Genomic DNA, 19,214 nt, shown 5'->3' with positions numbered 1-19,214 from the left:
TATGGATGCGTGTTTTACATTTATTTATTTTCTGCTCTGTATATATTAGTATGTGAAAGTATATATTTACAGAAATAATGTTCTTTTTTTGTTAGATTGTCTTTATAATGAATACTCACAACACTGTATGTACGCCTTGTTGGCTTCATGGCTGGTCTAGACTCACACTGACGACTGCATCCTCTACCCTCATTGACCTTTCAACTCTGTAACACACAAATAAAACAACATAAACAAGCTAAGTATTGTTAAGTGTGCGTTGTGAATGTTGCTCTTGGAAGGTCATGTGAAATAATGAATTGGTTACTAAGGAAAAGTTTTATAATATATAATACAAATGTAAAATTACTGACCTTTTATTCTGGCTTTGAACAAAATTATTATGGTCACCTTATGGTGATAGTCAAAATATTAGTAACAACTACAACCATCATAATATTGTGGAAATATGAATTATAGATTATTATGTATTTCCTCCAATAAATATATATTTAATGAGTACAATGTATTATACTTTCAAAAATGTTCAAAATGATTAATTGTTAATAATTGTTAATAATAATAATAATAATAATAATAATATAACATGATATATTATCAGAATAGTATATTATTCACAAATGTTACAATGTATATTAGAATAAATGTAAGTGGAAATTTGACTTGAATTATGAATATCATGATGTTAAACATAATTCTTGTCTGAAAACTTTTGCGTCTTTATTCTCTTACTAAATTACAGATTTTTCAAAAAAATTATATATAAATAAATAAATAAATAGTTTTTCTTGTAATATTGTGAATTTATTTTTGCAATAAATAACAACTCAATTTGTGGCAAATTACCACTTAATTGTTTTAGGATTCATGATTCAAAATCAATAATCACAATTCAATAATTGCAACTTTATTGTGGCGCAATGATCAATTTATTCCCACTTTAATCATATTTCTTATAATGCACACATGCACATAGATGTGTTAACAATGGGCCTTACATAGCACGTGTCATTGAAAAGATGCATCCAAATGAAAAATAAATGTAATGTTGAGTGTCAGACACAAAAAGATGGATTTGTCAGTGGAAGGAAAAAAGAAGGTGCACTCATCATTTGTTTGAGACTCTACAGGAAGCAAAACAAAAAAAAAAAGAATCTTAGCAATGAGAATTTAGGAGTAGATTAAGCTTCATGGATGAAGAAGAAAAAAAAGGGAAGCTCCCAAAGATAGATTAGTAGTGAATAGATCCCACCAGTGCTCCGGCTCAGCCTGCGCAGATCCCTGATAGTCTTTGAGGCCCACAACAATGTCACCCCCAGAGTCCGGGCTCTCGGTGCAATCTGCCCCCATTATCACATCCAAACATTCATACTGCAACCTCCTCCTGGGTGGATGCCATTCTAAAAGTCATAGCGCTTCACATTCATGCATACTGCAATATATTCAATGCAGATCACGGAAATATGTTGCTAGCCAACTGGTTGAATTTTCTTTATTATGTTAAGAAACAAAACCACATCCCACCAACATGTTGTTCTCATAACTTTCATTACAAATTTCTATACTTTCTTTTCATATGTATCAATAAATCATAGTATTGGCACTTATCTACAAGAAAGTACTAGGTACTAGTACTTGGTGGTCATAACTTATATACATGACACAGAAATGACACATTGGATGCTACAGTACTACAGTTTCCTCACAGATAAAACCAGAGTAGTAACTACAGGACACTGATGTGTTCAATGCAGCTTTGTTTTTGCAGTTTCCAGTGACTAAACTAAACAAGCACAAAGTGAATGGCACGCACAGAAGTCCGAAACAAAACAAAACATGAAACAGATGCCAGGATGGATGGAAAACACGGCCGGCCACAGAGTTGTCACCCAGGTGAGATGAACATTGTTAGCAGGTAGTTGCCAGAGCGGGACTCATGTCCTCCCAACTGTGAGAACTTTGACACGGCCGCAGTGAGAGCGCTCCAAGCCAATAACCATATAAAAGACAGACAATGGACCTAATTGCAATCAGTCACAGCCTTCTTTTTCAGCCTTTTTGGAATGAGGGGGTGACTTTTACTCTGACATTCATGAGAGACAAGAGCATGCATTTCAAGGCGGGGCTCTCAGAGGTGACATGTAACAAGACGGTAAAGTGGTGCAAAGACACAACCTCTGTTGACGCATTGCTAATAGGAGAGACTGCAGTATCACACACACACGGACTCACTACATGACTGGTTTAGGTGATGAAAATACATGGCAACAACAGGACTAAAAAAGCTAACTCCTAACTCTAAACCTAGTCCCTAAATCTACTATGAAAGAATAATTAGCATATTGTTGAACAAGAATGCACCATATACGCTACATTATACAGTACTATACTAATATTGGGTGAACGCTACTGTATGTAAGGCAAGGTGTGAAATACAGCGCCTGCCTCGAATGAGGCTTATCTGGATCCAATCTGAGGCGACACCTGTAAAGCAGCCTTTTGAAGTGTTTGCATTGTTGCAGCCAACAAAAGGACTCTTGGCACCTCTCCACTTACAAGAGAACATTAGTGAAGATAACAAGGAGCTTGTGATACGGGAGACATATTGATGCACTGCAGTCATCATGTGGGGATGCGCCTGCTGGTTATTCTAAGATGTGGTCCAGCCCCTTGTGATGGTGGAGGGGGTGTGGGGTCTTGGGGGGTGGGGGGTGGGGGGGGGGGGGGGCGTCCAGGATCCCTGAAGGCTAAGTAGGGGTCATGAGATCAGTGGAGCAATGGGGAGGAGGCAGACATGATCACTCATTAGTCACCTTTTCACCTCTGTGTGTAGGTAGAAGTAGCTGAGAGCAGTTAGGCAGGTAGTTGGAGCTTACGTGTATTCCCAGTGGCGCTTTCAGTCTGGATTTGTTTCACTTTTTTTTTAAACGTGGAAACTCAACATTAAGGGTAAAGCAGAGGGAACTGGTTTTGTTGAAATGTAGTTTGTACAGGATGTGATGTGATGTTATTATTACTCATATTCCCATAGGTTGTAACGCAAATATAAATAGTCTGTTCCAGGGTCAAACTGTGGCCAACATGTTAACTATAATGGCAGCAGTGATTCAAACACCTGTACAGAAGAAGAAAGATGAACAATTAAATATAGAAAAATAATTATGTATCAATCATTAAAAATGTCTGCTATGATTAATTATGATTAATTAATTAAAAACTGTGATTAATTTGATTAACATGTTTTCCAAATGTGTTAATCAAATTAAAATCAACTAAACAAAGTATGAATAAACATATTTAAGTGACAGTGTTTGATATTAATCATACTGATGGTGTTTTTTGCATAGAAGTGTAAAAAGAAGTTAGATAATGTATATTCTTTAACTTTAACTTTAACTAAAACTTTAACTTGAAAATATTATTGACATATCTAATTGCATTTTTATTTTATTTTATGACCTAAAAAAATCCAAAACAGATTTAGCTAGTATTATGACTAATACTGCACTATTCTACTGCAGTAGTACCCGGAGAAAACATGCAAACTCCTCACAGAGATTCGAACCCAGATCTTCCCAATCTCCTTGACTGAGTGGACGACATGCTACAATGCTCACCACTCGTCCACCGTTTGGCCAACCATTTTTATGGTAATATATAGTAAAAAATAATAATAAATGATGATATGTTATGATAATTCAATATTTACCTTAATACGTCATGTTTCAATTCATAATAAAAACTACATTCATCCTATACTATATTCAAACTAGGCCAGTCAAATCATAAAAAATGTATCAAATTAATCACAGTTTTCCACTTAATTAAACATGATTAATCACCATTTCCAACTTTGTGTGAAACACATACATTTGTATCTATTATATATATGACATATTTGATGTTGACCGTATACAAATTCCTAGTGTGGTAATACAGATGGCCAGTTCTGATTCTAATTAACAGCTCCAAATGAAATAAAACAAAAAATAATCATAATATATCAATGAAATAACATATTAAAAAACATATTTTAATACTATTACGACTAGTATCAAATTACAAAATAACATTATTTTATATTAACTGTACTCTGTACTGGCAATGTTTTAAGCAAATGATAAAATGTAAATAAAGGCAAAATAAATAAATATATTTGACATATTTAAAATATATAAACACATATTGAAACACATATCATAACTAAGATAAAGAGCTGTCAAAAATAAGGCATTAACCGCATAACTATTTTTTTCATAAAAGGAATAACATCATTTTGCTGACAAGTTTGCTCATTTATTCTGGAGTGGTACTTCTTTGAAGGTGACACTTAATGTGTATATGTTTTATTTAGAAATACATACAGCAAAAAAGCCAAAGAAAAAGCCAAACCTAGTCATTCATCTTAATGCTGGATGAAGCATTAAGCATCTTATTATTATTCATGTGAATTTATTGGTGCGTTAGCCATATTGTACTGAGCAGCCAGGACAAGTTCCATTTCTGGTGCTATGGTTATCATCACATGTTTGTACTCGTTGGCGAGAATAAGTCGGGTTGATCCATGAGATGCTCAATTATGATGTGACTTATGAGGCATAATGTTCTCTGCCGTACGAGTCAAATATCCGAGCACGGTGGGGTCCCCACACGGTGGCCATGACCTGAGTGAGCGAGATGAGCTGTATCAATGATAAGGTGACAAGCATGGGGGGCTCGGAGAAGCAGGGGTTATCATTAGCAGGGTCTGGCGCTGGCCTCTGCTAGTTCCAGTAATTACCTCACAAAGGGCGGCGCTTGCCTTCCCACTGCTTTTCCCACACTACACTCGCAGGCTCAGAATTCCAATCGGCCCCAGACCTGCAATCTCCTCGCTTTTTAGACGGCAAATTACTGACAAGTCCCATTCTTCACAGCACTGTAATTGCTTTTTAGTGTTGTTTTTATTGAGCCCCCCCCCCCCCACTTGCTGCTCCTCAATAAAGTCAAACTGGGGAAGGAGCAAAGGAGGGGGGTCGAACGGGTAATATAGATAACATTAGTCCCTAATTGGACGGTTTTGGACAGCAGGGAGGGGGGGGGGGGGGGGGGTCATCATTTTGGGGGAATTTGGTCATTTTTGTTTAATGATCTTTAAAAAAAAAAAGACCTTGTCTTTCCCATTGTCACTCGTCCCATCTATTCATCTGTTATTCTTTGTGCTACAACACTGCTGTCACAATACAGAGAAAACATCTCATTATGGGACTTAAAGAGACACCCAGCATTCTTGGCTCTGTCAAGCTGTTTCACTTCATATTATACTTCATCTCTTTTACAAGGAGGAGGGAAGACAAATGCTCAACGTTCCAATGCCGGACAACCAGACAAACAGTTGCCATTTGAGATGAGATGAGAGAGAGAGAAGAGAAAGAAAGCGGGATTAGAGGAGAAAAGGAGTTTAGGATATTTCTTGGTGTGATCCACTTTAGTGAGGGAGGGTCTTAATACGGATTTGACACTCTAGGAATCACAGTGCCATTATTGACAAAGAATTCATTAGTTCTTTTAAGTGTATCATTCTATTATATATATATATATATATATATAGGATTGTTGATCCTAAATATATGATCCTTGTGCCTATATATATATATATATATTTTCTATATATAATAGATATGATACATAGTATATATATAATTACAGTTAATTACATTACATTTATCATAATGACAGTATAATTACAAATAATTAATATTTGTTTTCTTTTAACATCTTTAATTCAGTAATATCAAAATTAATTATCCAATGCAAATACTGGGTATTTAAAAATGTTTAATTAGTTTAAAAAAGTTTTAAAATGTCATGTCAGGTTATGTGTTTTCATTAAATTTATATGTTCATTCATTCATTTTCTACCACTTATCCTCACAAGGGTCCTGGGGGTATGCTGGAGCCTATCCTAGTTGTCTTCAGACGAGAGGCGGGGTACACCCTGGACTGGTTGCCAGCCAATCACAGGGCACATATAGACAAACAACCATTCACACTCACATTCATACCTATGGACAATTTGGAGTCGCCAATTAACCTAGCATGTTTTTGGAATGTTGGAAGAAACCGGAGTACCCGGAGTAAACCCACGCTTGCACAAGGAGAACATGCAAACTCCACACATAGGATGGAATTGAACTCGGGTCTCCTAGCTGTGTAGCGAGTTCAGCATCCCCGCGACCCGCGTGTGGATAAGCAGTAGAAAATGAATGAATGAATGAATACATGAAAATAAACTTGATCATTTTGCCGACCTTAATATATTACTACATGAATGTGTGTCTGTTTTCCTCATCTCCCGACTCCATGAACGGAGTGAGCCCTTTTGTCAGTCATAGCGTGTCTTTTTCTCTGTGGGTGGAGGCGGAGCCACGAGAATACACACAGAGTGCGGAAGAGAGTAAAAGAGTAGAAATTACATGAGTAGATTGCACTATATTGGCATTTTTTCATTGGACTTAATGTTAAAATCGAATATTGTGTATCGTAGAATTAACTGGGCATTATGACTTTTATCCATTGCATCTAATTTGAACATACAATGTCAAGTGAGCGTGTAATGAAGAGGAATAGTGCAAGTACAAGCTACAGCTATGTTACGTCCGCATTTATACTTTTTTTTTTTCAGTCTCTAAATCAGACATGACCCCATTGAGCTCAGCCCATTGCCTCAAGCGTGCAAACTTCCACTGAGTCAGGTAGCGCGCTAATTCCCTCGTGCCCTTTCGTGTCCTTCTTCATGTCAGCGTGAGCAGGTTGACACCTCTGACCCTGTCAGGAGTGTCAAATAGCCGGTCAGAGGCCTTCAATAAAGTACCATGACAAGCCCTCTAATGCGTTACCACACGAGTGCCAGCCAAAAATGAGAGGCTGTAGCCTTTGCAGCCTGGGGGCAGACAGGTGCGCCGTTAAGCAACACACACACACACACATATGCACGCACTCACACAGAGGCCATCTACATCAAACCAATGACTAGGAAAATTCTAGAGTGATATCACTGCACGCAGGCCAAATGTTAACATCAACTTCCTACCAAAAACTGCATGATTATTCAGTTATAGGTCCTTAGAGTCATACAACGTTTAACTCCGTTTTACACATCAGTTAAGAATATACACAAGCATGACTACCTCCACTTAGTTATATGCAACATCATGAGGGGGTGGGTACTTTTTTTTAATTTTAGTTTCATTTATGACTCTTTGGAGTTAATTTTTTTCATTTGATTACATTTTTACATGTTTTTTTTATTTAGTTTTATTTAGTAAAAACATATTATTAAAAGTGTGAAGTAATCATCCTTAATAATTATCTCCAGTCACAGGCTCCAACTCTTCTACTTTCCTTTAGTTGTAGTTTCGTTTAATTTTGCTATTTATTTCATTCATTCATCCATCCATTCATTTTCTATACTGCTTATCCTCACAAGGGTCGCAGGTATGCTGGAGCCTATCCCAGCTGTCTTCGGGCGAGAGGCGGGGTACACACTGGACTGGTCGCCAGCCAATCACAGGGCACATATAGACAAACAACCATTCACACTCACATTCATACCTATGAACAATTTGGAGTCACCAATTAACCTAGCATGTTTTTGGAATGTGGGAGGAAACCGGAGTACCAGGAGAAAACCCATGCATGCACGGGGAGAACATGCAAAGTCCACTCAGAGATGCCCGAGCGGAGAATCGAACCCAGGTCTCCGAGCTGTGCTAATTATTTAAAACCTTTAAAATATCGGTTTATTATTTTTATTTATTGATTTATTATTTACTATTATAAATAATTATTTGTATTTTTATTGTATTTATTGATTCATCCATTCATTCATTTTCTATGCCACTTGTAGATTTAATTATGGTCACGGGGGTATGCTGGAGCCTATCCCAGCTGACTGGTCACCAGCCAAATGCAGGCCACAAATAGACAAACAACCTTTCATGCTCACACGCAAAGTTATGGGAAATTTAATTGAAATTCCAATTAATCTAGCATGCATATTTTTGGAATGAAGGAGTGCAACTCCACACAGAGCTGTCCAGCAGAGATTTGAACCCAGATCTTTCAGAATTCCTGATTGTGTAGCTGACATGCTAACCACCAAATCCACCGCGTGGACTCATTTTAGCTTCTTTTTACACGTGTATGACAGCTAAGAATGTCAAAAGGTTTCCTTAAAACACACTTTCATTTCTGAATGTGTCATTTATATTTCAATGATGCCGTTTGCAATATATGAACCTGATGATTTGGTGCCAAAATCATCACAAAATCAATCAAATCTGCACAACTATTTGGTAATTTGCTTGAACATGCTGTACATTTCATTCAGGAGTTATCTCCTTATCTTTGATGGCTTCTGACGCTATAGGTGGATCTCAAGCCGGTAACATGGATATAAATAAGTACACACTGTATACACAGCAAACATCAATCAAACTACAGCAAGAAGCAATCTTTCACTGGTTCCCATCAATGTTGACACCATATGGAATCAATATGGAATCTGGGTGTAAAATGTTATGTAAATCCCCTTAACAAGTCTTTTCAATCAGCACACAAAGGTGATTGGCAGTGGACACTGGCGCACATTGATCCTTTGCCCCCTGGCTTGTCTCTCTCTGTGGCGCCCCCTACTGTGAGAGGCGTGGGGTAGGGTGCCAGCGGCTGAGGCCAGCGCGGATCCTCTCATGCTAATAATGTTCGGTTTGTTTCCTGCTTCTTTTTAAATCTCTGGCCCCGGACCGTAATCCAGTACATGGGACGCAGAGGGAGGCATCCCACGCTTGTCCCTATGAGTTTTCTCGAACCGAATGAGAGACTTCCCCACCGCACCACCACCTCACCCCTTTGTGCCACTCACACTGCGGTGCATTTCTATAAAGTGCCTCTCTAATGATTAGTTTTGTGCAAATGCAGAATAATTTCCTTAACATAACCTGCTTCATACAGTAAAGCAACATGGGACATTTTATTTTTAGCATATGGGGGTCCACCAGGCCCCGACTGAGATCTCTCAACTTTCGGGGCAAGACTCTTTGGCAGCAATCCTTCACTCGCAAACTGCACATATACATTTATTTCCACGTCTAAAACCAACAGACATCTGCTGGAGTCCTCTTGAGCAAACCTTTGAGATTTCTAAAACAAGACCATGACATTGTGTGTCTATGTGTGTCAGAATTTGTGTGCTTTTTTTTAGGCTGGCAAGGGGATACTAGACCCCCCTACTGTCCTATTTATAGTCCTGTGTCCACACGTCACAACTGTCAGTATGTGCTCAGATATGATGGAGAAAAGGAAGAGGACAGACAGAACATCAAAATGTGGATTTTGTACCTTGCTATGTTGCTAACGCTGATTAGGATTACTGCATTATGGTACATTGGGGGATTTTTTTTGACGCAACATTTTTGATGCAAGCTGGGTAAGTTAGTTTTGGATTTTTTTTATACAAGCAGTGGTCAAAGGTTTTCTTTAAATCTTGTTCAGGTGGAGGATTTGTAGGGATCTACTTCGATGCAAACATTTCAACATGATGACCTCATGTTTAAATGTTTGGATCATTCATTTTAATCATATAGTAATATCTAATTTTACAGTTTATTTATTTCAAGTGAACTACTGTATGTCCAATACCACTGTGTTTACATGAACTGAACACCAAAAACCACAACATGACATAACAATATCACAATCCAAACAGCAGCACCATGTCAATGCTAGTCAAAGATCCTCTGTATGACAAGAGATCTCTGCTGTTTTTACGAACCTACCACAGAAATATTACTCAAAGGTTGTCAATATGACAGGACACTCTGCTGTGTTTAAGGACCTACTGTAAACACAAATATCCTCTGTATGACAGGAGCTCTCTGCTGTTTTTCCGGACCTAATATAAAAACACTAGTCAAAAGAGTGCTATGCTGTTTTTAAGAAATGACTACAGATATGAGAAATGAGGAACTCGGTCATCCGGTAGGGGCTCCGAGTAGAGCCGCTGCCAGTTGAGGTGGCTCGGGCATCCAGTCCAGATGCCTCCCTGGTGAGGAGCTATCTCTTCTCCCAAGGCATGCCTAGCCGGGAGAAGGCCCCTGGGCAGACCTAGGACACATTCAACGGATGACAGTATATCTCACCGCTGGCCTGGGAATGCCTTGGTGTCCTCACGGTGGAACTGGAAGAGGTGGTTGAAGATTAGGAAGTCTGGACTTCCCTATTGAGACTGCTGCCCCTGGGAAAAACGGACCTGGGTAGGCGGAGGAAAATGGATAGATGGATGGATGGACTACAGAAATGCTAAGATCCTATCTAGGACAATGATACTACTACAGTGATACTACTTTTAATCTGAAGTCATGGACCAGTCTGATGTCATTTATGGGCTGCATATTGAAAAAGCAAACTTAAATTGTTAAATACAGGTAACCTTTGCAATAGCAATGTTTCCCTTGTTTAATAATGTGCTCCTCTATCATGTATATTTTCACTGTAGTTGTGATTTACCACAGGTGTCCTTTGTATTCACTGTGGGTGTACTGTTTAGTGAGTTGCACTTCTATCTATTTACGCTACAGTCTCAGATATCCACATATCCATTTCATATATGATTTGTATACATATTTGGATAATATCTGAGGATATGTGATACATATCCTGATTTAGTTAAAAAAAAACATTGGAAATGTCTGTAATAATTCATAAGTTGTTTGTGTGTTATGTCATGGCAGTGACAGTATAAGTGAGGGGAAGAGCATTTCTGACGCATGTCACTTTTTATGCAACAAAGCATGGCATCGCTCCTAACACGACACCATGCTAACCACCGCATTGTTTGTCTTCATTCTTTTCAAGGACAATAACAATCCCACTCAGGATGTGGTGGTGTTTTTTTTGGAGGAAAAAAAAACCTTAATATTTTTGAAAGATACATCATATTTTTGAAAATAATTATTTTATGATAGTTTATTTTCCTTTATTTTAAAGAATGACTCGTGTCTCTTTTTTTGGCTGACCACCATCTGAACCAAAATTCTTTTCCTGGGTTTAACTGTGTCTTTTACAATAAAATTAAAGGCTGTGAATCAAAGAGCGAGAAAAGGCAACACGCGGTTTTCGGAAACCACTGTGTGTGTTTTATGGAGGCCAATTTAAACGTTGGGTTTTCATGTGAGGTCACAGTGGCACATGATTGTTTACAACAGTGCAAGTGCAACTCTACTATAAGAGATATGCTAACTTTCATTAAGCGCTGCTTTACCACTGTTAGCTAGCATATTAGCTCACAGATTTTAACAATCTTTTTTTCCCTCTGACACATCTTATTTACCATATATCATTATTCATTCATAAATATATGATAATACAGGTAAAATATAAACAAGAATATACATTTTTAGGGGTGTAATTAAGTTTTTTTTTGCCATTTGCTGGTGTCCCAGACCATAACCCCAGTAAAAAGCAAAGATTTACTGTATATCAAACCATTCCCACCAACTATTACATATTATATTATACTCACCAATGGTCCAGAATTGAATTTCCCTCTAATCTTTGAGCTTGAAGAAATAGCAAAAAGAGCTTTAATTAGATTTCCTAGCTTCTTAGCTAGCACTGGAAGCAAATCACCGTGGCTAAGCTAGGCTCGGCTAAGCTAGGCCAATGTCAGAAGTCATCAAAGTGTGCACTTCCTCAAAAGTCACCCTGTTGACATTAAAAGTCATTAAAGTTGTAAATTTCTACAAATAATATAATGAAAGACACAGTAGCTATGTAGCTAACACAATGTAAGCTACAGTGGTTTTGGTCCACTGAATAAATCTTTATTTGTTGTATTCCTAACATCATTTTTATCTGTGGGTGAGCAACCCTCCACATGAATGACAACAATGCATGAAAGTATGCCAAAAGAGATCTCTGTAGCATTTGTTGGCAGGTCGGAACACAAATTATGTTTTTTTTTTGGAGGGTGAGACAGTGTTATGACCCTTCTCTGTGTGGTCCGTCACCGACTACAGAATCCTGGGGCCTCCTGCTGCTTCCTGGCTGGCCCTTTCTCACCTCCTGCTGCCCCCTCTGCTGGGGACGAACTGGCACAGTTGACCCTGGTTAAAATTCAACTGGCCTCACAATGGAATTTCTTTTCATTTTTTTCAATTATCTATTCAGGGTTTTAAAAAAAAAGGAAAGGAAGTGGAAGTTTGAGATGCTACTCGTAAATGTTGAAGTCTCAAGATTCAACATGACATGTGCCTAATAAACACATGTTTGTAACACTGATAAATGAAATTCTTAATTTGATAGCTTTCCCCTACCTATTTTATAAAATAAAAAGGGGGCTATGTAATATACAGAAAAACAATTTGAAAAAAGGACTGCTGCAAATATTGGAATGTAGGCATTAAATTATCCAAGTACTATGGATTGCACAGTGAAGACATTCATGAAGTATTTGGTGCAATCATGGCCAGCAAGGCCTTCTCTGCTCACCTAAACAGAAGCACTGATGTACATTTTTCCTATTTATTTCCCCACAACAGTTTTTTTCCCTTTTGCTGTACTGCTTCCAGTATGTGTATGTGTATAAAGATGTATTTAATTTATTTATTTTTTAATTTGTAATTTATTTATTTAATTAATGAATTATAAGTGTCGCCAATGGGGCAACCCGGAGTCTGTGTCTGACTTGAGAACGTGCTGTGGTGACCACAACTCAGCTTCATAACACACCTCATACGTAGAAAACATCTGTGTTGATAATCTGGCAGCATGCTCACTATATTTATCGAGTAGGGGTGCACATTAAAAGTGAAAGTGAAGTTTTTTTTCATCTATTTATTATTTATTTTTCACCTATTCTTTTGGAGCAAAAAGCCATAATATAACTAGAAAAAGGTAAATTGTTGATACTAAAAACCAATAAAAACACAAAGCTATGTGTTTAGATATATGTATAACAGCTGGAGAGATTACAGATATACTGTAAATAAACAAAGATAAGCAGATAAGACAAAAACAGTGAGCTGGTATTGTTCAGGTTTTACAAGGTGGATATATTAATATCGTAACAACAAGGCCTTTCTTTGAGGTGAACAAGGCCAGCATTTCAAGAACGTAATGCAGACACTACAAACTAAAACCCCAATTCCTTAACTTATATATAATATATGTAGCAGTGGGGTCAAAAAATGTTGACGCTTTTAGCATCAATTATTGGGGCAATAAACATTTAAAAACACAGCATGGTTTTGTGACTCAGCTAAATAAAAAAAAAAACTTTAGTTTTTTGTCCAAACGTATTTTTTCTTTGTACTTTTCTTAAAATTAACTTGAAATTCTCATCCAGTCTCATTCTTGTGGACCCGAATTGAGTGTATATTGTGTTGATTTTGTAGTATTTTTTGTAGTTTAATTGATTTAAATGGCATTAAAAGTGATCCATTAATGTTTTAAAATAAATTGCCAAGCGTAAAAAATAGCTTTGTTGAGTTAATTTAAAAAATGGAAATAACACTGGGTAATATAGTGTACATGTACCTAATGTGTGTGCAATAATCACTTTGGCCACTAGGAGCAATCGCTGCCCTCCCAAATAACATAAACACAGAGCATGAACCCGGAAGAAGAGCGATATATCAGACGTGTCAAATGCTCGCCATTTACAGGAGGAAGGAAACGCCTTAAACACCTGTGAGGAGACGCTGTGTAAGTTTTTAAAGTGTGGTAAAGTCCGAAGATATTGTAATACTGTGTTTTCTCTGTATATGGTGTTAGTAAGTGCTGTTTTTTTTTAAAGCGAGGTCGGCGCTGATAACAAGAGACAGGACCGAGAAGGCTAATGCTAACCAAACGAGGCCCTTAGCACGAACATTACCGGATCAGCTAATGCAATTTTAATCCTTACTTCAGATCCTCTTCGTATTTATTCAATTTAACAAGTCCTCAGAATGTGTGGCGTGATATAATTTGCCTCATGCACTCCGCATATTGTTGATATTTGTATAGCTGTAGTACTTACGGAGTATTGTTGGGGCGCTTTTGAAATGTTTTTCGTACAACACACTTTAACACCAGAAAGATAAACAATTAAACACGAGCCATCATGATATTTGTAATTTTGTCTTAATGTCATAATTAACTTTTAAAACGTTAAACGTGAGCTGTAATTAGCTCTTCAACTAGCGATTTTTTTTAATTTAACAACTTCCGGTGTTAGCCACAGATTGATTCATTTTTAAACATGAAGTCAAAATGCTAAAATGAGTAATGTTTTTGTATCTTATTATTATTCTTCTTCGTTCAGCTTCATCAAGGGTTGTTGTTTTGTTTCCCCTTTTAGTTTTTTTCCCCCCAAACCAAAGTTTCCATCACCAGCAGCCATGGGGAATATATTTGCGGGCCTCTTCAAAATGTTTGGAAAGAAGGAGATGAGGATCCTCATGGTGGGTCTGGATGCTGCTGGCAAAACGACCATCTTATACAAGCTCAAACTAGGAGAGATTGTAACCACTATTCCCACAATAGGTAAGATAAATAACAGTATTTTTAAATGCTACCACCAAAGAAGATCATATTCCAACTGATGTTTTCTCTCCACATGCAGGTTTTAATGTAGAGACAGTTGAGTACAAGAACATCAGCTTTACAGTTTGGGACGTCGGGGGTCAGGATAAGATTCGCCCACTGTGGCGTCACTACTTCCAGAACACACAAGGCATGTTCTGTTGTACCTTCTCTTGAATTACACTCCACCGTGTTTAAGTGTGCAGTAAACTAACACACTCTTTCATCTGTTTTTGCATCAGGTCTCATCTTTGTCGTGGACAGCAACGACCGAGAGCGATGCAACGAGGCTCGTGAAGAGCTCATGAGAATGTTAGCAGAAGACGAACTGCGTGGCGCTCTGCTATTAGTCTTTGCAAATAAGCAAGTAAGTACTCTTGACAGCGAGTAAGGTTGTTTTCAGTTCTGTTCATTTGAAATGCACACTGTTGCGTTGACAGGACCTCCCTAATGCCATGAGTGCAGCTGAAATCACAGAGGCGCTGGGCCTTCACTCCCTGCATGGCAGGCAGTGGTACATCCAGGCCACATGTGCCACCACTGGCGATGGTCTCTATGAAGGACTGGAGTGGTTGTCTAGTCAACTCAAGAACACCTAAAATTCATCCCTTCCCCTCCCATACCCATCCTACATTCTGCCTTTCCTCCCCTCTCATGTGGGCTGTTGTTACAACAAACGTATGGGCCAACAGTGGAAATAATTTAACCATGATGGTGTGTAAAGCACACCTTTTATGGAAATATCAAATAATTTAATAGGGCAGCTTTACTTAGTGTGTTTCTATTGGGGTTTCACTTTCTGGTTGTTGGGCAGTACAAATAGAAGTGCGTAATAAAAACTGAGCACATACACTACTCGAAAAAGTAATGGTGAAAAAATATATACTTTTAAAACAACTTGTTCCATAACAAGAACATTCACAACAGGCAACATTTTCTGTGACATGACCACTTTCCTCTGAGAGCCCACCTCATTTGTTAAGTGTCATCTTGGTCTCGGGATGAAGAGAACTATCTAAATACCAATTCTACAAAAATTCACCAAAAAAAAGATGCACTTCTGGCAGTACTAACCTTCCTATTTGGTAATCACTGGTATTGACTTTCTAGGATGTTTTATGCAACATATGCCTTAAGATCTACCTGCTTCTCTGGTTCAATGGAGCTTTTTCTTTTTGTATTGTAAAGTCTCAGGGATGCGGTTTGCCTTAAAGTGTGTTCACTTTTAACTTTTTTTAAAAAATGCTCTATAACACTTATACTACACTCACTCTTATTGCAAGTTGTATATGTTGTGTAAGGCGATATATTATTGTTGTTGTCCCCGCTAATCGGGGGAGACTATATACAGCAAAATGCATATGCCTTCTTATCCATGCAACCTGTCCTATGACATGTTACATGTCTCATGTTAGCACTGCTCTGACTATACCTGGAGGTGGGTTTGTTTTGTCATATATATATATACTGTTTGAGTAAAAAAAATGTAATTAAAGTGACTGGACACCATTGTTTCTGAAATATATTTTTCTTTTGTGTGATTATGCAATAAAACAACAAATTCACTTTGTGTAGACTAACTTTACAGCATGTCACAGATGTGCATACCCCCCTCACATTCTTGCAAATGTTTTCGTAAATCCTTTTTAATGGGTCAACACTGAAAAAATGATACTTTGATACAATGTCTAGTAGTCAGTGTACAGCATGGATAACTACATTTACTGCCTCCTCAAAATAACTCACTGAGTTATGAGACTTGGCATTAAGGTCTTTGGTGTGGAGAGTAGGTGGGTTAAGTTTGGTGAAGTTCAACAAGTTTTAAAAAATGTTGCTCTACATACCAATGTTCTCTGGAAGCTGGGCTTCAACATGGCGACCGAGAACATACAACACTAACGTAACAGCTTCCCCTTGAACAGGCCTGGAAAATAGACATGAGTGCTGCGGTGGTTGAAGGGGTCGGATGTCAGCCGGTCAGTGCTCAGACTGTACGCCGCACTCTGCATCAAATTGGACATCTCAGAAGAAAGCCTCTTCTAAAGATGATGCACTAGAAGGCCTGGAAACACTTTGCTGAAGGCAATCAGAACAAGGACATGGATTAGGCCAGTGGTCAGCAACCCGCAGCTCTTCAGCATCCTTGCTGTGGCTCCCATGTCAAGCTCGAGATTGTGTTTTTTTTTTTTTTAATTCTGAAGCAGAGGAAATGTGTGTCTGAAAAAAAAGTCTGAAACACCGCTGGTCCATGAATGCATCGAAAGGGTCAGTCAGAGACACCCACTTTAATCTAGCCATATCCATGAATATGGCCCCCTTTCACCCACCTCAAAAAAAAAAAACAATTCAGAGGAAAAGAGAGAGTTGATGAGTCCTGGTCGAGTGTTGCCACATTACCATAACTATATGGATATTGTGTTGTGTTGCTCAATACACCTGCTGGACCTTAAAGGGTGCACATCGCTGAAATGACACATTTTTGCAAGAGCTCGCAAAACTTTTGCAATAGAACACAGTAACTGTTGCGAGGTCTCGCAAAAATTTTGAATGACCTCGCAAAAAAAAAATATGTGAAGCTACAGGCCACATGTCTGGCCATTGCTTGCCTCCAAGTAGGAGAAAATTGGGTGGAAAAGCATCATTTAAATGTACATTCTCAGCACCGATGCATCCCTTACTGCACAAATGTAAATGTATATAGGAAGAAGTTTTCAATTCCATGTGATGGTAATTCAGCTCGTCTCTGAAAATAAAATGCTAACATCCAGTCTGAGCTAGTGTTACTGCAAACATGTCTTTGAGTTCGACAAAAGTGGTTCCCATCCCTTTCAGAGTCATGAACCCTACCAGACATTTGAACTGAAGCCATGTACTCCAAGATCATTCATCGGTTCATAATTCGAGGTCGCGGCCCCCTCCTTCCTCCCGTTCCAGGACTTCTGCAAAACATCTAAGAAGTTCAAACAGCAAAAACCCTGTGGATGCTTGTGGGACTTCACAGTAAGCAAAAAGAAGGTAAGGTAACCACTTGCCCTGGTCTTTTCCACTGATGGAGACAACGTTCTTCAGCATCATCTCTAGAGTCCAGTATCTCTTAGCAAGGCCATCAGTTTGTGGGTGGGAAGCGGTGCTCTGGATCCTCCTAATACCCAACAATCTGTGCACCTTTCTGAGCGTATTTGACATTAAGTTTGTCCCTTGGTCTGTTAGGATCTCGGAGGGAATTCCTACTCTAGAGAAGAGCTGGAGGAGTGCATAAGCTATGTTTAGCTGTAATGTTTCTCCAGTGGGAGTGCCTCAGGGTATGTGTACAATAGTCAAATTACAAGAATAAACTGGTTCCCTGACTGTCTTCTCTATTGGCCAAACTGCATCCATAGCTATCCTACTAAAAGGCACTCCAATAATGGAATAGGTTGCATTCCAGAGGCAACCTATGATGTTCTAGTGAACTCCGTGTTCTAAGAGGTGTTGAGAAAAAATGGTATCCTAACTAAATATTGACACTTTTATGAGGGGTGGACTCACTTTTGTTGCCAACAATTCATACAAGAATGGTTGTGCTATGTTATCCAAGCTGTACAATGACTACTTAACAGTGCAGCAAATGTAATTTCATCAGTTCCCATGAGAGGAGAAGTGTATTCACTTTTGTGACATAATAATATATGGATACAGTACATGTGCTCATTTGGGCATTTTGTCTCCTAAATGTTTTAAGAGCCTGCAGGCATTCATGCTTGTGTGTTGGAAGTGTTTGTAAATGGGCATCATTATGACTGTTCATAATTACTGCATATATCTGAATATTTGTGTCGGAAAGCACATAATGTTTGGGTTAAAGTCATGAGTGACCTGCTGCATGCACATTGTTGTGCAGGGAGGTAATCTAGGACAGCATTCCTGCAGGTTGATTAGGCTGCTATGGTTAATGCAGCCAAGCCTATAAAGCCCGGCCAGAGGAGAGCATGGAGGTGGTGGAAAAGGGGCGGGAGGACAAGTCCTGGGTTCCTTCATCGGGTGGCTTTGTCTGGGGGCCACCTCTCCTGCTGCTCCGTCAGCTTGGTTTGTGTGTGGCAGGCTAACGGAACTCCTTATATTAAAAAAAAAAAAAAGCTCGCCTGTTTTTTTTTCCTGCACTCTTCTTTATGAATGCCTTGCTCTTTTTTTTTTTTTACTGCACCCCCCACAGGTGCCAGTCGGCGGAATACCCCCTATTCAGACCAATTGAGGGCAAATGCAAACACAACACTCTTTTTGGAGCAGCATTACAATGACAGCGCACCAGTTGGAGGTGTGGACCTTTAAGGGCGAAGGATTAAAAAGCTCTCTGGTGTCATTTGAATTAAAGATGTTGAAAACATTCATTGAAATAGACCTGCTTTGTAATAAAACCACATTGTTAGGAAACTAGGTATGCATGGTTGTCCATGGCGGCTGGCTATGTGTCAATGTGTCAGTCAATATATGATGCTGTATGAAAGTGAAAAAGGTTGCAGATAAAGACACCAACTTTGTCCCATGTTGAATACTGAGAGATTTGATTTGTGCAAATGTTTGTCATATTTAATGTTGTCTAATGTCATATTTATGGTACTGCATGAGTAAAAACT

General features: G+C 38.5%; 1 protein-coding gene across 1 annotated transcript; it reads left to right on the top strand.

The window, feature by feature from the left end:
- The first annotated feature begins 13,628 nt into the window (after positions 1-13,628).
- On the top strand, positions 13,629-16,166 carry LOC131126071 (ADP-ribosylation factor 1-like). Its single transcript, XM_058068236.1, has 5 exons — positions 13,629-13,743; positions 14,378-14,562; positions 14,642-14,752; positions 14,844-14,968; positions 15,042-16,166. The coding sequence occupies exons 2-5, from the start codon at positions 14,418-14,420 to the stop codon at positions 15,198-15,200; spliced, it is 540 nt and encodes a 179-aa protein (XP_057924219.1). The 5' UTR covers positions 13,629-13,743; positions 14,378-14,417; the 3' UTR covers positions 15,201-16,166.
- The last annotated feature ends 3,048 nt before the right edge of the window (positions 16,167-19,214 follow it).

The sequence above is a fragment of the Doryrhamphus excisus genome, chromosome 3, assembly GCF_030265055.1.
Source record: "Doryrhamphus excisus isolate RoL2022-K1 chromosome 3, RoL_Dexc_1.0, whole genome shotgun sequence".
Classification (NCBI taxonomy): domain Eukaryota; kingdom Metazoa; phylum Chordata; class Actinopteri; order Syngnathiformes; family Syngnathidae; genus Doryrhamphus; species Doryrhamphus excisus.
This window is presented reverse-complemented; position numbering and strand designations above follow the sequence as displayed.